Source organism: Cornus florida, unplaced genomic scaffold (genome assembly GCF_030987335.1).
Source record: "Cornus florida cultivar Cherokee Brave unplaced genomic scaffold, ASM3098733v1 CherokeeBrave_3.0.0_Hap2_Chr09, whole genome shotgun sequence".
Taxonomy (NCBI): Eukaryota; Viridiplantae; Streptophyta; class Magnoliopsida; order Cornales; family Cornaceae; genus Cornus; species Cornus florida.
Window position 1 is genome coordinate 65,053,271 of NW_026775579.1, and position 24,305 is coordinate 65,077,575.

Sequence of the window (24,305 nt, forward strand, 5' to 3'; positions counted from 1 at the left end):
TTGTGGTTTCCAAATGAATGCCATCAAAGCACAAATAATGAATGCCATCAAAGCAAAAATTTCAAATATTAGTCCTCAAATTTTAAAAGGGAAGTAAATATAATGGTTCTCAAATTAGTCAAATTTGTGGTAATGAAAATGGATGACAATTAAAACAAACTAAAAAAAATTCCGTTCAAGGTTAAAACGTTGGCTTTTCTTGACATTAGTCCTCAACTTTCTTGACAAGCTTGCTTGAAATGTGAACATGCGCGGATTTATACGTACGTGTGTGTGTGTGTATATATATAGAGGGAGGGGGACAGAGAGTAATCTATTGCAAACTAGTAAGTTTCATCACATTCTTCAGTTTTGAAATGTTATACATCTCTCTAATTAATCAATTATTATACAGAAGGATGTATTTCTAATATCCAGCAATGAGGTGCTTTTCAATTCATCCGCGACCATCTTCTTCAAACAAGTGGGTTCATCTATTTTATGAGATCAAGTGATTAAGAAAATTATCTTCTAAATTTGCAGTATACAAAAAGAATCTCCGGTTCTCTCTTTTTAATTGAATGAAAATCTCGTGACTTTCGCTACGAGGGTCTTTCATACTCTCAAAACAGATCCAGGAAGAATTGAAGATGAGTTCTCACAGACAAGGAAAAGACCTGGTAGGAAACCCCGAGGCGAAGCTGGACCTTCACATCGCTAATCTTAGGAGAAATGCCTGAGCATGCCGTCGGTCATCTAGTTCAGATCCTCTTGTTGACCGAAGGGATAATGCAGTTCTTCCTGGTAAGAATCAAAGCCAAACTAATACTTTATGGCCTTGTAGAGGAGCTCTCTCATGTATGTTTCCGGCATTGAACACTTGCCCTTGAGGCGGCACTGCAAACTGCCCTCCTTGCTGAAGAAATGCGTCCTGGCACAACAAATTCATGCCGGTAGGCTCCAGTTGCATGGGCTGAGGTAACACGAGCTGTGTGTCTGGCCTCATCCTCACATATACAACTGGTCGAAAGGGTTTGCATACTAGGCTGAGGGTGCATGCTAGGAACCATTCGAGCTGTTGTCCTTGAACAAATGCATCCTGGCCCAACATATTCACCGCATTGGGCTGTGGCTGCATGTTACCAGCGAACGCAAGCTGCTGCTACAGAAAAGCAGTGTCGCCCAGTGGATTCAACCCAGTAGACAGCTGTCCCGTGAATGACGCTGATGGCAGCTGAGATTCGTGGCCCATTGGATTCACCTGATCAGCCTGTATGTAGGGAACTGATAGGAGCTGTCGTGGTTGTACATGCGGATAATTAGAGATAGGATGCAGACCCCATGGTGTCGGTAGATTCCATTCCACGGTCTGACTCACCTGAGCATTAGTTCGCACCAATCCACCCAGGGAATGACAGTCCAAGGCGTGTGAAAGGGTGTTGATCTGACTCAAACTCGATGGCAAGATCACTGTTGAAGGATGTACAACTGATCTTGGACGTTGGTTGCCTCTAGACATGAATTCGATCAGTCTTGATTGTGATCTGGATACCAACTGAACCGGCCGGATCTGATCACCCAACTGGCTGGAAACCACCATTGTAGGGGCTGTCATGTACTTCCCACAGGGCTCTGGGATCCTAGCAGTAATATCTTCTCCAGCAGCTTGCAACAGGAGACTCATGTAATCATCTGGCTGAACCATTGGCCTCGAAAACTCACCAGTGTTCCTTGTGCTAAATGGGTCAGATGTGATACCTCTACACAAATCCACTCTGTTACTTGCAACATTCACGTTTCTTCCACAAGTGCCACCATGGATGTCCATGCTACCACCAGTGACGACATTTTTTCCTTTGGAGGTAGCACCATGAGTAGCCATTCTGCCTCTGGTAAGAGCTATCCATTCTCTGCAAGTGCCACCATGGATTTCCATGCCCTCACCAGTTTGAACACTTTTTCCCTTTGAAGCAGCGTCAATGTTCACTCTGTCACTTGCATAAGCTTTCATTCCTCCACTAAAGTGACCGAGGATATCCATGCCCTCACCAGTAAAAACGTTTTTACCTTTTGAGGCAGCATGATGTATATCTGTTTGTCCCTGTTGGGCAGCTGGAAAAGAAATCAGATGACCTGTGTACTCGACTGAATTGTTAGATTTCTGGGACTGATATATTGGAGCCTCTGTCAGAGATCCTATCTTCTTTTGTGCTACCATTTGAGCTGTTGAACCCAAATGTTTAACAAACTGGAGCAAACTCTGTTTGTAACCCAAACCTCCATTACCCTACAACATCATGAAAATGAATAGTAATCAGCATAAAGAGAAGGCTGTGGCTTAAATGATCCTAGCTTCTACAATTTTCTTGTCTTGATATTTGTCATGCATGAACTTCCATTTATAGAAACACTGCGTATTTTAAGAAGGTCTACTTTTTCATATAGTTTGGTTTATCCAAAAATCATGCTCTTGGAGTAACAGATGCTTAAATCTGCAAAACTTAAGAAAGACACCACTTACGATATCTATTGACTAAGCTATTTTACCGGAACATGATTATTGTTTCTTCCTTCTATATCATTGGAGATCATAAAGAGAAGATACAAATACGGGGGTCCTTTTACCTTAGTTCGAGCTTTGTATTATCTGGACAAGATGGCATGTCCCTATTCATATGATCACCAATTCCTTGTGAGAGAGTCCGCTTATGCCAACTTGGCATGTATAACATCTTAAAGGAAAAGGTCAAGAAACCAATATGAATCCAAAGATGCATCTAACTATGCAGATGGATGTTTCATCAAGGTCACTTGATGAAATCTCACCAGATTTAGTATGAGAGAAATTTAATGAGATTCTTTTAATTCGATAACACCTTAGTGGAATCCAGCTCTAACTAGTCTAGAACCACCATGATGAGGTCAGACAGGAGAGACAAATATTGGCACGAATGAACAACAAAGAGTAGGGCCACATATTAGCTTTCATACCACTATATTTGTCTGAATTTAAGAAGGTTGACTTTTCTAATAAGTGATTACACTTATAATCTAAGAAAAACTTTTAAATGTGCATTACCTTACCAGGGGAGGAGGAACTAAATTACTGCAAGCCAACCAAGAAGAACTAACGAAATCCCAACAAAATTCTACCACTTAATCTAGAGTGGGAGTGTAAAACCCTTGCAACAAAAGCAGCTTGAAGCTACCACAAAGATAAAATCTTAAATGGAAGCAAAGAAACAGATGGACAAAATAAAGTTGCTTGCTCTTATTGGGTTCGAGTATATGGCACTTACAGGGATAAGTTGTTTCGAACAATTATAAACTGTGGAAACAATGGGCTCGTTCTCGGTGGCTAAAGAAGACCGAGGCTTATAAGTTTGATGCCGGCAGAATTTCACATTTCTACCATCTCCAGACCCTGTTTAGAGAAAGTAAAACAATAAAAATTAGCCAGTCTTCAAAAGAGTTTAATTTACATAATGCAGCAAACATCCCAGTCTTCCCAGATGAAATGGAAAAGGTTTAGATGAGAAGAAAAAGGGGTTGATAATTACCTATATGCAACCATTTTTTTTTTTGATAAGTAATTACCTATATGCAACCATATTACAAACTCATGCTTTATAAAAAACAATAACACAATTGGTTCCAGAACACAACAAAATAATAATAAATAAATAAAAAGAAAAGAAAAAAGAAAAAAGAAAATAAAAAAATAAAAAGAAAAAGAAAAAGAAAAAAAAAAGACCTTAAACAATTGTAGTCCCATAGAATGACCATAACAGTAAACACCCACAATATTTCTGCATAAAATCGAATATGCCACTGCTTTAGTCAAATATTTGAATCAAAGAATTTCTTTTTTCTTTTTTCTTTTTTTAAGGAAAAAAAAAAAAAAAGGGAAAAGAAAAAAAGGATGAAAATATATCATATTCCAGAATGCACCCTGGGTGTGCTGTTTCTGGTAGTATATAAGAGCTTTTACCATAATTGCTTTAAAAAAGAAATCAATCACTTCAGCACATAACACAGCACCACCTAGAAACCAACACCTCTTCATTATCACTTCAATCACCATCATATCCACCATTTGTCCACTAATTGCGTTTACACTAGCAGCATCACCATTACTACCACTGACTTCTAAAATAGACATTATACAAAATAAATGCAAGTTGCTCAAAACACCAAACACCTGCCATCTCCACCACTGTTGGTACTAGCTGTTACCATCACCACCAGCGCCAACACCATACTGCCATTACAACTTCATTGCCACCACTGTTATCACCAACACCATTGCTGGTAGCCACTAACAGGATAACCAAATTTGCCACTATGGTTATATAATGTGTTCATTTGCTGCTTTCAATTGAGTATCACTTTTACATAGCAAAAGGCAAAAGAGCAAACAAAATACTTGTTTCTCAAAGATACTTTGTATAATCATAGCAATATCCTCTCTCCACCATTTGAATACATCCAATAAGGATAGAGGCATCACCGTGCAACACCAACATGAACACATAAAGCAGCGATCACAACTCACCAGCCAAGTTACAGTATAACAGAAGATGATTCATCAACAAATCTTCACCCTAACACATTCAACACTTGTCAAGAAAAACACTTTATTTTAGTATATGTTGACGGATTTATATATTTAAGTTACACCCTCTCTAACAGCTTAAGCTTTTGGAGTAAATGGTTGTTAACATGGTATCAGAGCCAAAGGTCTCGAGTTCAAACCTCACTGTCACCCTAATTAAAAAATTGAAAAACACGTGTTGGACCAAAAGAATGCCACACGTGAGGGGGCGTGTTGAAGGATTTATATATTTAAGTTACACCCTCTCTCACAGCTTAAGCTTTTGGAGTAGATGGTTGTTAATAGTATCCATTAGAGCATTCTAATGAATGATGAGATCCATAAAGGCCAAAGGAGCTCCCAAAAGTTCCATATGTTTGAAATAATTCGTTGAGACAAAAGAAATAAAAATTGCAAGCTCAGGTTTTTGAAAAAAAAAAACAACTTAGAATCCCCTGTTTATGATAAGGTAGGTCAATTTTTTTCAATATATCTTCACAACTTCACCAATACGTTAGAGTGGTAAGCTACATATATCTTCACCCTGTCCCATCTTACATGTCCAACTATATATATATAGCGCATTTGCCAGAGGAGATGAACTATTAATGAATATCTCAAAGCGAGTAAGTCCTCCTTCGAGTTTACTCCTATCTAAAATTTCCCTTTTAATATCTTTAACTTATTTCATCTTTTAGGTTAACTTATAATCTCATTGTTTAAACTATTAGTTTCAAAGTCACTAGAAAAAGAACTCCATTAATTGTATAAAATCTTGTCACTCTAATTTTTGAGGCAAAGTGAAAGTGATAATTTAGTAATATTACTTAGATTCTACAAATCAGTTGGTTTTCATTTTTTTTTTCCTTTTTCTTTTTTTTTTTTTTTTTAAGAAAAATAAGTATTAAATACCAGTTGCTTTCATTCTTTCTCAAGATTAATATGGATAGTACATGAATCTACTCTCCCAAGAACTTCATTTCTACCTCTCACACTCTTTTTTTTTTCTCTCATCCCCAGAACTTTTGCAAAGTACTTGTAAGGGTCCAAATTTTTCATTGAACCCTTGTTTTCTGATGATCTTAAAATATCTTGGAAAAGAATGGTGTCTATAGCTATCTTTGTACATTTCTCTCATCTACGCTAATAATTTTCCAACTTGTATATATATATATATATATATATATATATATATATATATATATATATTTCCGGAAGGTAAACTCATATATTCTAAAGCTAGAACAACTACAAAAAGATCAAACCTACTCAAGATAACAAAAGTTTGGCAATAAACTTCAACTATGTTAAACTAGATTTCGGATATGCAAGTCTATTAATGCAGATGAGTGTGCACAAATTATAAGATAGAAACAATTTGACAAAAACTAGGAACAGCATATAACGTAACACAAGTATGGACAACAAACTTCAATGAACTCGCACAAACTAGATTATTGATATGCAGGTATATTAAACAGATGAGTGCTCACACATAAATTAAGTCAACTAAACAATCACAAAAACTAGTAAAAGTTGTATAAAGGTCAACCTAAACAATGTACTACTTTCTGCTGAGTAAAATGAAAAAGTGCACACAAGGACTACATTAGATACATGCATTTCATAGAGGTCTACAAGCTGATCTAAATGTCAAAGGTAGGAAACACTTGTTGTAGCCGTTTTGCAACACTACGATGAAAAATATATAAAATATTTGGAATGAGTTGCACATGTAGAGTGACTAATTCTCCAATCCATAAAAGCCTAACAAGAGTATCACAACATCTGTGGCTTCTGCTGGTGTCTAGAAAAGATTTTGACTGAACTTGAACCATTATTGAGTAAATAAGCTTAGAAAAAAGTATATGTTTGGCTTTGATTCTTACCAGGAAGAACTGCATTATCCCTTCTGTCAACAAGAGGATCCGAACTAGATGCCCCAGGACATGCTTGGGCATTTCTCCTAAGATTGGTAGGCCTAGTGCGTGAGATTCCAGCTTCACCTTGGGGTTTCCTACCAGGTCTTTTCCTTGTCTGTGAGAACTCATCTTCAATTCTTCCTGGATCTGTTTTGAGGGTATGAAAGACCCTCTTAGCCAGCTCATGTATAGCACGGGCCTGAAAGTCACAAGATTTTCATTCAATTAAAAGAGAGAACTCAAGATTCTTTTTGTATACCGAGAATTTAGAAGATAATTTTCTTAATCACTAGATCACACAAAATAGATGAACCCACCTGTCTGAAGAAGATGGTTGTGGATGAATTAAAAAGCATCGCATTGCTGGATATTAGAAATACATCCTTCTGAATAATAATTCAGACAATAATTGATTAGTTAGATATATATATAACATTCCAGAATGAATAAGGTGAAAGCTTACGAGTTTGAAATATATATACATGTTCACATTTTAAAGTTCACAAATCTACACCAACCCAGATACATACTGTACCATTAGGGCAATGCGTTGATAATAAAATTCATGGAAGGTTAACCATCTTGGCAATTCACACTATTGATAGAGGAGGGTAATATGGAACAGGAAAAAGGAAAGGAGAAAACAATTGTTCATAAGGAAGCAAACCTCAAATTGTTCCAACGTAGTATACATTCCTTCCTGAAGTTTAGCCCTCATGGTGCCGAAATCCATTGGCTCTTTAATAACATCATAGTAGCCCTCCACCTAGTAAAGCAAGAAACTCATCTTCATTAAAGATTAGAGAAGAAATTCGGAATGGAATATATAGAATCCAAAAACGAATACTGACCTCTTCTCCATCAACTGGCTGAGCAAATATTTCACGTGTATCTCTCCTATAATTTGGGCAGAATAAATAAGATACCATATGTCAACAAAAAATCTGTATAATTGAAACTATGTTTCTTCAAAATCTCAAGGTCTGCAATAAACTCTTCCTTTTTATTAAAAAGAAAAAGAAAAAAAAAAGAAAAGAAGAAAAAGAAAAAGAAAAAAGAATGTAACAAGAGCCTAATAAGTGGGCCAAAGACAGTTATTAATAAGAAAGGGTCACCTTTGCAGTATATCAAGGATAGACTCAAGTAGATCTTTCTCGGGCATCTGTTTTACAGATGGAGAAATTGCTGGATTATCATATATAAACAGCAATTAAATTAGTATTGCAGCACATAACTGGTGATCAGAATTCCAATCCAAAAAATTAATATTTTGATAAAAGTAACAGTCTCACCACCACTAGCACGACTATCCTCATGTTTTGGGTTTTCACCATCCTGCATGTAATTAAGCATGAGATCAAGAAAATGCAAATAGAAAAAATAAAATAAATAAAAAATGTACGAATAGATCATCAAAGATCATTACATAAGTGAACAAGCCAATCCTGAGCTCATTACAAGAATAATAACAGTATCTCAGGCAATGAAAGATCTTATAAGAACGATGTTCCCTATTTCCAGCAAAGCCACGCTTAAGGACATGTGATATTCAAGCTTAGAATAAATAGCATGACCAGGCTGGTTTCTGTTGCCTCACAAATTATTTCAAAAGGTTGACAAAAAATGTGCAATTTTGTTCGTGGTGAAAAAAATTTGGAGGATCTATCAAGCCTAGAATCATCACCCTCAAACCCAAAAGAGAGGGACAAAAGGTCCAATGTACCTCACAGTGAGAGCTTCACAAGTAGGAATATATAAGAGGTTGCACACAGTCAATCGACTCAATACATAGCAACATGTGATCCGATAGAAGCCCCATCCATGGAGACGATCTTATCCACTTTGGCAGCTTCAGCCAACCTTGGTGGCAGGCCTTGTTTTGGCAGAGGATGTAGGTCATCAAAGCAGATGCCCACTAGCACATTAGCCCGCCGTGAGAGCAAGTGTTACAGGAGCATGCCTTCAAAGCAGCCCTTAAAGGCACATCAAACATGACCCCTGGATACAAAGGACTTAGATTGAGTTGCAAGCAAACCATAGGGAGCTCTATAAGGTTGATGTCCATTGACAAGGGGACTCTGGCATTCCTCGTCATGCTATGGGATGGCTTAAGATTTTAGGCCTGGCAGCTAGAGTCAAAAGCAACTCAAGGCTGGTGCCATTCAGTCATGAAGCACAGCCATTCACTCAAAACCATTATAAAATGATTCGTTCATATTATCCATGCCATTTAATGGTTGCCTACATTCAAACATATAAGAATTTAGCTAATATTTACACTTCTTTCTTTCCATTATAAATAAGATGATCTTTTAGGATAGAGCTTGTAAATGTTTCTTCTGAATCAGTGCACAAGAAAGCTATTTCTAGAGCCAATTTATTGAACAAAGAGATGGCAAAGTGAAAGACTAGCAACTACTAGACAATAATCTGCCAGTGCTGCAAATAATGCTGTGATGTAGGAAGAAATTAAAAAACTAAATTAACTTAAAAATTAAAAAATAAAAATGGTTGTTCATCCAAATGGGACCAATATGCAGCTGTTGACTGACAAGAACCAGATATCGTAAACATCCATTGATATTCAAATGATTTAATTCGCAATTTTGTATATGATTGTAATATAGACTTAACCTTATGAGCTCTTTAACAATAAAAATAACAATTTTGTAAGAAATGAGTGTATCCAAACAATGTGATCATGTAATTTGACGACGTGACAGTAATACAATAATTTTTATGGAATAGCCTTAACTATATTATTTGGCCTATTTGGCTATTCACTTCATTATACTAACGAGAAATGCAACCAATACATATTCAACAGGAGAGCGTTCTGGAATAGGAGTTTGTTTCACAGAAATGGGATTTTCATTTCCTTCTTGTCTTCACAGAAACTTCAACAGAAAATCACTAGAAAGGCCTTCCGCATAATACCTTCCGCATAATATAGAATGAAGCACATTAGACATAATACTCTTGTAAGATGGAATAGGAAAGAACAATGTTAAAATAAAATAATAAGAATAATAATTTGAAGTGGGAGAGAGAAATTAAAATAATAAGAATAATAATTTGAAGTGCGAGAGAGAAATTTAATGCGCTTCACAAGTTCATGTCAATTGTCATTGTCTCCAAATCTCAACCCAGTCAAAGCACGACTTAAAGGAAACAAATTAAAATATTACCATTCAATTGGTGAAAATAGAAGTAGTAATACAAATTTGGTTCACACCCAAATCGGATTTCATAGCAAATTCCATTGTCAAACAGTTAAAATTAGAAACACAAATTGGCTTTATAGCATTTTTTAAGCAAAACATACCCAATTACTCATATATCAAAATTCATCTTTAAAACACACAAATAAGCTTCAATTTACTAACCATTTCTCATAAAGAAATCCCATTTCAATAAATAATCAAACAAATCAAACCCCACAAGATAAAAGCAGTTAATTAACTAAGCATGCAATAAGATTGATAAATTCTGTATGTCTCAGAGTAAATTATTCATCCATTTGCGTCTGCATATACATCAATACATATATAAAGCACCTGCCGAGTTGTAGGAGCAGTAGAAGAACCCGCCACCTCGTCGAGCCTCTTCTTCTTGCGGCCCTTCTTAGGCTCGGGCAGCGGCGTCCGACCGCCGTCGCCACCCGAGCCCGCCGAGAATGCAGGTCGGAGGGGCGGCGGAGGCGGTGGTGGAGGTGTTGTATTCCTCTGAGAAGCATCCTCTCCTTTTCTTACTTGGTGGTGTTCTGTCTGCGTTTTTCTCTCCTCTTTGCTGCTGGCCCTCTCAAGTGCCGAAATGCGAGCACTTTTCCTCTTTTGTCCTTCTATGTTCGACATTTTTACCATTTTTTTTTTCTTTCTCTGCACAGACAAAAATAAAATAATAATTATAAGTACAAAAATGATTTAGTGACAATATAATTGTTATATATTTGTAATTATTTTTTGGATTAAAGTCATAAAACTCTCATGTACTTTTTAAATTGTGTATAAAATTGGCAGGACAAAATTGACTTTGCCATTAATATTAAATTAAAATGCTGATAATAATTTTTAAAATTATTTTTGTAATTTTACAATAGTAAGGTTAATTTTGTAATTGAATATTAAATAATAGTTTTGTAATTTTAAACAATTTTGTAATTTAACATTATTTAATAATCTGTTATTATTTTATAATTTTAAAATGATTATTTTTACAATTTAATTTAACATTTTATAATAAAATTAATTTTGTCATTTTACAATCGAATTAACAAGCCGGTGGGACAACTGAATAAACTTTTCTAGTTTAAGGTGCTTTTTAATTCTATAAAGAGTTATATGCAGGTTACAATTTTAAAACTACAATATATATATATATATATATATATATATATATGATTTTATCCCTTAATTTTTTTAACTTTGATCAAGAGGTGTTTTGTGATATATATATATATTGGTTGGTGGTTGCCTAACAAAACAAAATTCACACCTACATGTTTGACTGGGTTTGGCCTTTTGTGTAAAGAGAGAGACAAAATGCCAGCATAGAGTATCAAAACTCCACCCTATTAAATAAGAAATTTATCTACATTAAGTGACAATTAAATATAATTATAAAAGATGATTTCTGATATATAATGATAATAATAATATATATCTGCATTTACTGGCTGGTGGTTGCCTAGCAAAACAAAATTCACACCTAAATTTTTTGACTTTGTGTGTAAAGAATTAGACAAAATGCCAGCACAGTTTCAAAACTCCAACCCCACTTGAGAAATCCATTGAGAAGTTTATTTTTGAAAAGGTTATATATATATATATATAGTGTGTGTGGGAATAGAGAGGTTAGGGTTTCAAGTTCGAGAACAAACTGGTACTACACTTGCATCAGTGAATTTCTGTTCCTACTAGGACACACATTCTCTCTTTTTTTTCCCTGTAAAAAGGGTTAATTCAGACAAATAAAAATAATGGAAAGATAATAAAAGAAAATAAACAATGGTGATGTGATTAGACCTCAAAAAAAATAAAATAATAAAATAAAAATGAGATAGATCATCTTGTAATATTTAGGGCTTCCAAAAAAAGAAGACACTGCTAATGCGATCAAACCCCAAAAATTAAAAAATAATAATAATAATAATAAAGAAGTTTACAAAATAAAAAGGAGATTGATAATCTTGAGGAGATAATAAAATAAAATAAAAATGAAATATGTGGAAAATGTTGTGGGGGTGTGGGGAGAGAGAGCTCCGAGGTCACATCAAAAGATTGAGTAGATAAATCTGATGATGTGAAGGATATAGAAGAGCTAAAATTTAATGGACAGGAATATGAATGTAACTAAAGAATTATAAAAATAAAATAAAAAATAATAGAAGTATACGTATAAAAATTGTGCATATGGGAAAAGGAAAAAAAAAAAAAAAAAAAAAAATTATAATGTACAACTCATTTACATCGAAGAAAAAATTAAATAACAACAACTTACCTTGTTCAATTATTTTTCTCTAACAATAAAGTGATGGAAGCTCCTTGAATCCTACACAATAGAGATTGGAAAAGAGCAACTCGGTTTTGAAAAAGAAAAAAAAAATACAAGTTGTTTCTTCAATTTATAGAGCCTTGTTAAGCTTGAGATATATAGACTTTACATGTTTGAGTTTTAAATAGATACATCGAAGCATCTAACAATCTATTTAGTATCAGGATAATAGTGTCAGAATAATCGCAACTTTGAACAAATAAGTTAACACTTGTAACAGTGTTTACTGACTTAAACAAGAGCACATGCACTATAACGCATTAATGATGTATTTAATACGACAAAAATGATGAGATAAACACGAATATATTTTGAATAAATTATTACTTTTGATTGGACCTAAAAAAAAAAAAATTCATGTGTTGAATAAATTATCTCTTTTTGAGAGGAACACCCCAGCACCCTCTCCCCTTCCCAAAAAAAAAAAAAAAAGAAAAAAGAAAAAAAAAAAGTTTAAAATTTAAAGTATAAAGGGTAGTAATAGTATTATAAAAAGAGATGATGTATTAATGAGTTTAATGACTCTTTTGTCATTTTCTTTAAAAAGAAAAAGATAAAGTGGAATGCAACTGTAAAAAAAAGAGTGTCGTTCCCCAAAAATATATTAAGGAATGAATTTTTAAAAAATAAAAAATAAAATGTAGTAGAATCTTTGATGAAAAACCAAGCCAATTATAGAGAAGAGCAAGAGCTAACAAAATAGTATATAAATATATTAAAGTAAACAATTATAAAAAAAGAAAAAAACAGAAAAGAAAGGAAACTAATAGGAGTACATAAGTAGTTTATACATACGTGGTTTAACAGTCAGTCTCTTATCTCCCAACGAGAGTTCAAGACTTCAGATCTTAGAAAAGACATGTGTGTGTGAGTATCAACTAAGAAAAAATAATAATAAGTAGTTTATATATAAAAATAATAATAATAAAAAAATGCATAACTTATTTGTAACAAAGGGAGAAAGAAGAGTAATTTCCCATGTTCATTTCTTTTTCTCCGCCTACAAAACAAAAAAAAACCTTTTCAAAATTTAAAAAGTGAAAAAATTTCTTAAATTTAGAAAAGAAATTTTGAATTGTATCTTCAATGTATAAAGATTTGATAAGCTTGCAAAATATCAGTGGTACATATTTAAGTTGGTTTTAAGCAGATATATCGCTAGGCGCCAAATAGTCTAGTTGACTGCAGAATAATCAAAAAATGAAACAAATGATTTAACACTGGTAACGGTAATTAACTTACTTAATAAAAAGAACACTATAATTAAAAATTGGCTAAAATGCTAAAAAAACTACTGAACTTTCACCAAAAGTGAAAAATATACCATTGAATTATCTGGAGTTGCAAATTGAACTCTCGTTTATACCAACGTTGCAAAAAGGACCATCTCAATCAGCGGACCACATTTTTCAACGCCCAAAAAGTCAAAATTTACAAAATACCCTCACTTATTAATTTATATAAAAATTATAAAATATCAGAAATATACAATACCCATAATACCCTTAAGACGCCATCTTGCAACTAACCAATAGTTCATGGAGTTTTTTTTGCAATTTTGCCTAATAATAATAAACAATATCAATAATAATATTATTAATATTAATATTAATATTAATAATAATTTTCAAAAGAAAATGCTGAAAAAGTGTTTGAGCTAAAAGCTCCATTTCCGGATGCCTTAAAAGGATTCATTTTAAAAGACAAGCAAAAGGCAAAAACTAATGAAATCATGAAAATGTTTAGGTAAGTGAAAGTCAATCTTCCACTTTTGGATGCAATCAAGCAAATTTCGGCTTATGCCAAATTCTTGAAAGACTTGTGCACCCAAAAGCGGAAGAACAAGAGCCAAGCACCAAGAAAAGTGGTTTTAACCGAGCAAGTGAGCTCAATTTTGAAACATAATACTTTACCAAAGTTTAAGGACCCTAGTTCACCTACTACTTCATGCATCATTGATGATCATATCATTAATCGGGCGCTTCTTGACTTAGGAGCAAGTGTTAACCTTCTTCCATACTCAGTTTATGTCAAATTGGGCCTAGGTGAATTGAAACCGACGTCGGTAGTTTTACAACTTACCGACCGATCCATTAAGAAGCCTAGGGGTATAATCGAGGATGTATTGATAAAGATTGACAAATTCTTCTTCCCCGTTAATTTCGTTGTCATTGACACGGAACCGGTCCCCAATCCTAAAAGCCAAATTCCCGTTATCCTTAGCCATCCTTTCTTGGCAACCACTAATGCCAACATCAATTGTAGGATGGGGATAATGAAAATCTCATTTGGCCATATGAAGGTGAAGTTGAATATCTTCAATCCCACACCTAATTCATTTGACAAATATAAAGGATAGGTTAATGTTGTAGATAAATGTTATGATCTTCAATGTAAAGGAAGTGAGCTTTTGTGTAAGACCAAAACTTCAAAGGGATCATCTTCAACCTTGCATTCTCAAAGTGTTGTTTCAAATTCTTGCTTTGAAAGGGCATGGAAGCCCAAAGATTGTGATTGCATTGACAAGGGATCAAAAGTTTCTTTTGAGCTAAATTCAACAAGTTCTTCAAAGAACCATTTGTTGGGTGGAGTTCAAAGCATCTATCACCCCAACAAGGAGGGGATGCATTACAAGATCTTTGATCCGAGCTAAAAGAGCCCAATGTCTTACTAGAGACGTTAAAGACTAGCACGACATTTCGTATAGTGTCAAAACCCTATTCCTCCCTCATTTCTATCTTTAATTTCATTTCTTGCGAAGTCTAGATACTTGTTTTTGGTTCATATGCATTGCTAGGAACTGTGGTTAAGATTGCATGCACTTTTATGTTGTGATTAAGCATTTTGCATAAGTTCGATCGATCTCAAATGAGAGTTTGATCGATCGAACTTTTATCTGCATCCAACACTTAGAAAAATTTTCGACCTGCATCCACCTGCGTCCAAATCACCTCTCTGTCCCATCGTTCGAACTTGTTCTCAGATCGATCATAACTTTTTCGATCTTTCCAAACCTCAAGTTCGATCGATCTGCAAGTTCCAACACTTAGCCAAATTTTTGAACAAAAAACCTGCATATTTTTGCTCTCTGTCTGATCGATCGAACATTTTGTTCAGATCGATCTCAGTTCTTCATCTCACCATCTTTGACTTTGTTTGACTTTTTAATTTTAAAAATCCAAAAATATTTTTATTTTATTTTATTTTCCAAAAATCCAAAAAGATTTTATTTTATTTTTATTTTTCAAAAATCCAAAAATATTTTCTATTTTTCAATTTTAATTTTTAATTTTAGTTTTTCAAAAATTCCAAAAATACTTTGAAAAGAGATCATCACAGTTCGATCGATCTGAAATCTCAGTTCGATCGATCGAACTGAACGGGAAAAGTTTTAAAAAAATGAAACCGAGGGTCTCAAGATCGATTCATTAGATCGATCCAACTCTACCAAACCCTCAGTCCCTCATTCCCGTCGCCACTGTGCACCCATCTTTATCATCATCTCCGGCGAGATCCAGTGAGCTTCGACTCTCTCTCTCTTCTCTCTTCTCGGATTTCACCCCTTCGCATCTCATCTCCACTTCTCTCATATTTTAGGTAAGATCCGAGATCCCCTTTGTGATTTAAGCTTCTATTTTATGTATTTGTACTTAACATGCTAGATCTAAGATATATTGCTGATGAAATCCACCATTGATGAAGCTTGAAGCATGTTATGTATATATGTATATAGATTTGTATATATGTGTATATATTTTATGTTTTGATTCGATTTGTGGGAGTATAGGCTTTGTAAAGTGACTAGGATTGAGGAATTGTTGTGTTGATGGGCCCACGACCATGTCGTGAAGGCCCCGTGTCATCCACATCACAGATCTGTGACCTTTCGATTTTCATCTTCGCACAGTTCAATCGATCGAACTTTTATCTCAGATCGATCTTGAGAGATGGATCAAACTCAGTTTTTCAGTTTCTCAGATCGATCGAAGTTTTGAGATCGATCTCAAAATTTTTGTGATCGATCGAACTTCACAGATTTCATACACACATTACATGCATCTTATCTTGTGTTATGCTATCTTATATATGCCCAATGCTTGTGATTTTCCATATGGTATGCATTTTACACTTATATTACTTAGCATGTTCACCTCCTGTCACTTGTATAGATTCATGTCATATATGTTTTGTCTATCTTATTTGACATGCATGTTTCTATTTTATACTTTTAATTCTTTATTCTGGCATTGACTCCCCTTGCAAGTTTTAAATTATTTTTCAGGCCATGAATAAGTGCAAGACTGTTGCCAGTAGGCAACACGGGCCTCAGAGACGTATCAGACCTAGGATAGAGGAGCCAGCAGAGCCCTCTCATATACAGGAGGAGCCATTAGAGCCTACTCCACCTCAGTCACCTTCTCATGAGGCTAAGGCTGATCATATTCCATCTACTTCTGAGGCTCAACCTGTGTTTACACCATCTCTATCTCCATCACAGGATGAGGCTGAGGCTGAGCATTCACCATTACCATCTCCACCACACCAGCCACCTCAGCCAGCTCGAGAGCGTAACAGGCCCGCGCTTAGATATGCACAGATGACAGTGGCCCATGAGTCAGTTTTCGACACAAATTTCTTCTCCAGATCGGTACTGACCCGATCAGCTTATGATGATATTATCCAGAGGGGCCTTGCAGCTATTCTTGCCCTAGTTACTGAGCCAGTCTACCCACGGCTAGTTCAGGTGTTCTTCCAGAACCTCCGACCATCCCCGCGTACCACGGCAGAGTTGGTCACTACTATAGATGGCCATCAGATTACTATTACTGTGGACACACTAGCCAGATTATGCCATTGTCCACACCGATGCCCTCTGGAGCTACAGGAGCTTTATCCTAGGCTATAGAGGCCTTCTTATGCCGACATGGCAATTTTCTTGACAGGTCACCATGCCGATGGTGATAAGCGCCGAATATTGCATATTCAAGCACCCTTATTTACATTAGTTAAATCCATTATTTTGTCATTTTGCATATTATAGCTTCATTTGCATGCTTTTGTTTATTTTCAGGTTAGTTCCCCAAAAAGAGTTAAAAGAGATACTTTGACGAGTTCTTAAAGAATCAAAGCACGCCATTGCCAGAGACCTTCATTTTGGCCAAGATGAATAATTCACGGGACTCATGACGCTCTTTGCAAAAAGTTCTAGGAATAATTGCCGTGTCTTCGGGCCGAGCCAAATAATTTCAGGCTGCAAGTAGGCTGTAACAGCGCTGGCGCCGGTTCATTTTCCATTAGACTTTGGCCTCCAATTCTGACCCTTTGTATGTGCTAATTTGGTATTTAGTAAAACATGAAATATGAAGGGCTATGAGTCAGCTTTCCATAGACATAAAGTTTGCCTCATTTGGAGTTCGGAGCAAAGAGTTATGTCATTTTTACCAAAGGTGCGCAAAACAGCTTGGCAGCAGTGAAGTTCGAATTTGCTCTTCATTTTAGACCTACCAAACTTAAGAACTGGACTTCCATTAAAAAATAGCGTACTTAGATCTTTGAATTATCTTTCCAAATCTTTAAACATTTCGTCACTCGGAGTTCGGAGCAGAAAGTTATGGCTGTTTTACCAAAGTAGTGCAAAGCAGATCAAATGGAAGAGCGCAAGCTGATGAAACTTCGAGCGCTCGAAGGGCTTACTTCGAGCGCTCGAAAATTGGGCAGAATGCTCTCCGGGAACCATCACTTTAACCCACTTGCACCTTGATTCCCTCAATTCTGATTTTCATCTTTATGAATTGGTTGGAGATGTCTTTTGGTAGGAAAAGGAGGGCCTTGTTTGGTAGGGTTTGGTGGAGAAGATGTCTACAAGGTGGGGGGACCCACACATAACATATGATATCTCATCTTGCCAATTTTTTTAGGGAGAGAAAGCGGAGGAGAAGAGAGAGTTCTTGTGGCCAAGAATAGGGAGCTCGAAAATGGAGGGGTCTTCCAAGCTTCTTCCTTCTTCTAGGGCTTCCATGGGTAACTAATTCCTCCTCTAGGGAGGTGATGAAGCCCCTCCCTTGTAAGCATGATCTACTATAGCTCTATTTTGGGGATTACAGTGTATTTTCTATGGTCTTTTCATAACCAAGAGCACTTCATTTGTTGTAATGAATGTTGATATTTGTATGGATGATTTCTTTAAGTTGATTATCTTGTTTTAAATGATGTCTTATATTAATCATATTGCTTGAGTTTTCATGGTGAGAATGGAGACAAGGTTATGAAATGGTTTAATGGCATGTTGATAAGTACTTTAATAGATCATTGCTTAGGCGATGCTTTTGATGGTTTATGCTTATTTCTTACATTTATGTGCTTCATCATTTTATCTAGGGCTTGATAATCTTTCATTCAAGTAAATGTGGTTAAGCTACACCTTAGTTAGGTAGTTTAAACATGTTCACCTTTGATGGATCATACTTGCTTGAGATTTAATGTATATCTTGTTGATTATATGACAACTATGTGTTGCTATAAATTTCTTGACCATCATATATTGTTTTTCCCCCAATTTAGCTCTAATCTAGCATATGCATAGGGATGGAGGCGGATTCATTTCCCTAGTCCTCTTTACTTGTATTTCATCTCCTTTAAATTCTTGCAAGCTTTTATTTTATGTATCTTAATTTCATAGCTTAAGTGACAACCAACAAATCCTCTATGAACACCCCGTATCATTCTAAAAAGACTCTAGACACTTAGGTTGCCATAGATTAGCGCAGTCCCAGTAGTTCAACTTACCCGACCAATAGCCCTATTTTACAATGATTCGTGCTATTGCGAAGGTTGATTTATTATAGATCGAATTCTCAACCGATCAATTTTTGGCGCCGTTGCCGGGGAATACAAACGGTTTAGCGATCGAGGTTCTAGGGTTAATTTTAGTTTGATTGTTACTATTGTGATTTGTGAATATTTCTTGTGCGGTTTTGACCATCTTTGGGTTTTAAAGTGTTTGTGAGATTCTAGGGACTTAAGGCTCGCCGGAAACACACTAGCGAATCTGTAAGTCTAGAGGACTTCAGGTAAGCCTCTTGATTTTCTAGTTTCGAATTTGTAATATATCGTGCATGTGTTAAATTTAGTGATAGTTAAATCGTGAGCCCTTGTCGAGGCTATTTTATTGTATATTTTCAATTGCAAGCATCGGTCCTTGTCGTGGCCAATTTTATTTCTGTCTTGATAATTGAGGAGAAAGGGAATATCGTATATGGAGTTGTGGAAGATGAATTGTTGTGATGATTGTGTTGCGAATTGTTGATGTTTGGCCGTAGATCACTTTCCCTACCCACAATTGACTCACCAATTGATATAAATTCACTTGAAAGAACTCCTAGACGAAACCTTAGGGAATCCTCTCATATAAGAGAACTTGAAACTGAATTTAACACAATGGCAAAATAATGAAGAAAATCTGGGGAATCAGGGGGTTAATAATGAGAGGGCCGAAATTCTAAATGTAGAGCCAATGACTCTTAGAGACCATTTCATCCCTACCACCTATGCTTCACCCTCATGCATAGTGACGCCAAACATCGATGCGGCTCAATATGAGATCAAATCAAGTACCATTCAAATGCTTCCATCTTTCCATGGCTTTGATAATGAAGATCCATACAAACATCTTGATGAGTTCCTTGAGATCTGTTCAACCATCAGGTTGCGCAGTTTCCCTGAAAATGCACTTCATTTGCATCTTTTCCCATTTTCCTTAAAAGATAGGGCAAAGTATTGGTTGAACTCACTCGCTCCAAATTTCATCACTTCTTGGGCTCAATTACAGCAAGAATTAGTTAAGAAGTATTATCCGGTGAGTAAAACCAACCAAATGAGGCATTCCATTCTTAGCTTTTCTCAAACGGATGGAGAACAACTCCACGAGACTTGGGAAAGGTTACAAGATTTTCTTAGAAAATGTCTGCATCATTTGATTCCAAAATGGCAATTAGTGCAAGCTTTCTATGCTGGCTTGACCGAACCCCATAGATTCATGGTTGACTCTTCTTGTGGAGGGATGTTCATGTCTAAGAATGCGGATGAGGCTTGGACCCTACTAGAGAATTTAATCAAAAATTCACTTTAACATAATTCTCATAGGGCTCCGACCTCAACCAATGTAAAGAACACTAACCCTTGTCAACCAAAATCAATAAGGGAGGAATCATCTCAAGTGGATGCCATAGCTCATAAGTTCTACCAATTGATGGCACCACATCTCTCTCCTTCATTATCTCAAAATTCGGCAAGTTCAGTTTGCTCATCATGTACTAGTCCATTCCATCTCACGGAAGATTGCCCCACACCGGAGCAATTTTCCAATCCAAATCAAGAGCAAGCTAATGCCATATTCTCAAGATCCGGGAATAATCCATATTCCAATACCTACAATCCGGGTTAGAGAGATCATCCAAATTTTTTGTGAAGGCAACAAGCCCCACAAAATTCCCAATTCCAACATCAAGGGCATCAAGATCAACCTCTTCTCAATATCAAGGTAGACCATTTCAAGCCTCTTCAAGCTACCGACCTCCGTACAATCCAAATGTCTCCAATCAACCTCCGGTGTACCCAACTGATGAAATTGTGGCTGTAAACAAGCAAATGATGGAGTCATTAAACAAGTAAATTATGGATTCCAACAAGCAACTCTTGACATCTTTGCAGCCTACTCTTCAAATGGTTCACTCTCATACTTAATCCATAGCTAAGCTCGAAAATCAAGTGGGCCAAATAGCTAACTCTATGAACCAATTGCTTTAAAAGGACAAAGGTAAGCTTCCCGCTCAACCATTTGAAAATCCTAGAGGGATGCATGCGATTAATGAAACCCCTCCATCGAGTGGGCCGAGTCATGAGCATGTTCAAGCAATCACCACCCTTAGGAGTGGTAAAGTGGTTGACAACAAGGTTGATGGAGACAAAAATGAAAAAGAACCTCCTTTGAAAAATCCAAATTCAAGCTCTTCCAATCAAATTCCAAGCTCTTCTCGTCCAAATACCATTCACTGAAATCCCACACATGTTAACCCAAATGTGGAAACTACTTATGAGCCAAAAGCTCCGTTTCCTCAACGTCTTCAAGAGTCAACACATATTGGGAACAAGAATTGTAAAATTCAAGACATGTGGAAAGTTTTTAAGTAAGTGAAGATCAACTTGCCCCTCTTGGATGCTATCAAGCAAATCCCTCCCTATGTAAAATTTCTCAAAGACTTGTGCACTCAAAAGCGCACTTCTAAAAATCATTTGCCAAAAGAAAGTGAGGTTAACTGAAAATGTTAGTGCTATCATTCAGCACAACACTCCTCCAAAGTATAAGGATCCGGGTGCCCCCACAATCTCTTGTGTTATTGGTGACAACAAAATCGAGAGGGCCCTCATTGACTTAGGAGCTAGTGTGAATTTAATTTCATACTCAGTTTACTTACAGCTTGGCTTGGGAGATCTAAAGCCGACTTCCGTAATTTTGCAACTTGCCGATAGATCGGTCAAGCATCCACGAGGCATTCTTGAGGATGTTATCATCAAAGTGGACAAATTCTACTTCCCGGTAGACTTTGTGGTTCTTGACACGGAACCGGTCCATGATCCAAAAAAGCACATTCCCGTGATCCTTGGTAGGCCATTCTTAGTTACGGCTAATGCATCAATTAATTGCCGAACCGTGGTAATGGACATTGCTTTTGGAAACATGCAAGTCAAACTCCACATCTTTCATGCAACTCAACATCCTTCCAATGAGGATGATTGTTTCCTTGTTGATGTCATTGATGAAGTGGTCGAAGAATCTCTCCCCTTCATTCTAAGCAAGGACCCCCTTGAAACTTGCATGTCTCATTTCGACTTCTCAAACTTTGACATTGATCAATCCATCCAAGAAGTTAATTCTTTGCTTGATGTTAATGCTATCATGGATATTCTCCCTTGGAAAATTCTAAAAGAGCCGCTTCCTCAGCTCTCCACTACTCCTCCGGTTCCATCTCTGAAATCTCCACCACAACTTGAGCTTAAGCCGCTCCCGGCCCATCTCAAGTATGTATTCCTTGGTTCAAATCAAACTCTCCCGGTCATCATTGCATCGGACCTTCTAAAGGACCAAGAAACCAACCTTTTAGCGATGCTACAAGAGCACAAAGAAGCTATTGGTTGGGCAGTGGCTGACTTGAAAGGAATTAACCCCTCTATTTGTATGCACCGTATTCATATGGAGGAGGACGCAAAGCCTACTAGAGAGGTTCAACGCCGGTTAAATCCTAACATGAAGGAAGTGGTAATGAAGGAAGTGATAAAAATTGATAGATACGGGAATCATCTACCCCATCTCTGATAGCAAGTGGGTAAGCCCCACACAAGTTGTTCCCAAGAAATTCGGTCTCACTGTTGTTGAAAATTCAGCGGGTGAGCTCGTGCCACAATGAACCACCACCGAGTGGCGTGTGTGCATTGACTACCGGAAGCTCAATTCGTCAACTAGGAAAGATCATTTTCCACTCTCATTTATTGATCAAATCCTAGAAAGGCTAGTCGGCTAAAGCTACTATTGTTTTCTTGACGGTTATTCCGGCTATAACCAAGTGGCAATCGCCCCCCAAGATCAAGACAAAACAACATTCACATGTCCCTTTGGAACTTTTGCATATCGACGCATGCCTTTTGGGCTATGCAATGCTCCGGCAACGTTTCAAAGATGTATGATGTCCATATTTTCCGAAATGGTTGAAAAATTCTTGGAAGTTTTTATGGACGATTTTTCCGTCTTTGGCTCCTCCTTTGATTCTTGTCTCAAAAATTTATCTTTTGTGCTCCAAAGATGCAAGGAGACAAATCTAATTCTAAGCTGGGAGAAAAGCCATTTCATGGTCCAAGAAGGCATTGTTCTAGGACATGTCATCTCTAAACGGGGAATCGAGGTAGACAAGGCAAAAGTGGAGTTAATCTCTAATCTTCCTCCTCCGAATTCCGTCTGTCAAATCTGTTCTTTTCTTGGCCATGCCGGATTCTATCGTCGCTTCATCAAAGACTTTAGCAAAATCTCACGGCCCTTGTGTAATCTCTTAGCCAAGGATGTTCCATTCAATTTTGATGAAACTTGCATGGAAGCTTTCATTAAACTTCGCACTCTCCTCTCATCTGCCTCAATAATGAAACCGCCTAATTGGTTTCTTCCTTTTGAGATCATGTGTGATGCATCCGACTATACATTAGGCACGGTTTTGGGTCAACGTGTGGATAAGCTCCCATATGTCATTAATTACGCTAGTCGAACTCTTTCTGATGCTCAATTAAATTACACCACTACTGAAAAAGAGTTGCTAGCTGTAGTTTACGCCTTAGATAAATTCCGCTCCTATCTTCCAGGTTCCAAGGTCATAGTTTTCTCGGATCATTCCGCCCTTCGGCACTTGTTAGCAAAGAAAGAGACCAAACCCCACTTGATTCGATGGATACTCTCACTTCAAGAGTTTGACATTGAAATCTGGGACAAAAAAGGGGCAGACAATGTTGTCGCCGATCATCTCTCTCGCTTACTCATTGAAAAATCTTCAGATTTCGCCGCCGTCCGTGATTCCTTCCCGGATGAGCAACTCTTCTAGATTTCTCATGCAAATCTTCCATGGTTTGCGGATATTGTCAACTACCTTGCGGTAGGTAAAATTCCAACTCATTGGTCCAAACAAGAGAAGGACCGGTTCTTCTCCCAAGTCAAGCATTTCTTTTGGGAAGATCCGGAACTTTTCAAGTATTGCCCGGACCAAATCATCCGGCGATGCATTCCTAAAACTGAAACCACAAGCATCCTCAACTTCTGTCACACTCTTGCTTGTGGAGGCCATTTTAGTGCCAAAAAGACCGCTCACAAAGTTCTTCAAAGTGGATTCTATTGGCTTTTCTTGTTTCGAGATGCATACAATTTATGTAAATCATGTGAAAGATGCCAAAGGCTCGGATCCATGTCCTGAAGAGACATGATGCCCCTCACTCCCATCTTAATAATTAAAAATTTTGATGTGTAGGGAATCGACTTCATGGGACCATTTCCACCTTCTTATGGCTATGAGTACATCCTTGTAGCGGTGGATTATATTTCCAAATGGGTGGAAGCCACGGCTACCAGAACCAATGATCATAAAGTCGTGATCGAGTTCATCCAATCTAACATCTTTAGTCGTTTTGGTACGCCCCGAGCAATCATCAGCGATGGTGGATCACAT

The 24,305-nt window shown here is 36.7% G+C and overlaps 1 protein-coding gene across 2 annotated transcripts; it reads right to left on the minus strand.

Annotated features, from left to right (window-relative positions):
• Positions 1 to 304: 304 nt before the first annotated feature.
• Positions 305 to 10,367, minus strand: LOC132274156 (uncharacterized). 2 transcript variants are annotated; one of them, XM_059775351.1, is made up of 9 exons: positions 10,053 to 10,367; positions 7,788 to 7,830; positions 7,611 to 7,680; positions 7,347 to 7,392; positions 7,163 to 7,261; positions 6,813 to 6,881; positions 6,463 to 6,694; positions 3,279 to 3,403; positions 305 to 2,266 (listed from the first exon to the last, which is right to left on the minus strand). In XM_059775351.1, the coding sequence occupies exons 1-9, from the start codon at positions 10,356 to 10,358 to the stop codon at positions 1,142 to 1,144; spliced, it is 2,115 nt and encodes a 704-aa protein (XP_059631334.1). In that variant the 5' UTR covers positions 10,359 to 10,367; the 3' UTR covers positions 305 to 1,141. The 2 variants fall into 2 exon arrangements, with proteins under 2 accessions (XP_059631334.1, XP_059631335.1); XM_059775352.1 differs by lacking the exon at positions 10,053 to 10,367 and adding an exon at positions 8,219 to 10,036.
• Positions 10,368 to 24,305: the final 13,938 nt, after the last annotated feature.

Coding starts and splice junctions, on each gene's coding strand:
- LOC132274156 (XM_059775351.1), bottom strand. CDS start 10,358: ATGGTAAAAATGTCGAACATAGAAGGACAAAAGAGGAAAAGTGCTCGC. Junction 7,831..10,052: donor CTGCTCCTACAACTCGGCAG/GTGCTTTATATA, acceptor AATTACATGCAG/GATGGTGAAAACCCAAAACA. Junction 2,267..3,278: donor GTTCGAAACAACTTATCCCT/GTAAGTGCCATA, acceptor ATGATGTTGTAG/GGTAATGGAGGTTTGGGTTA.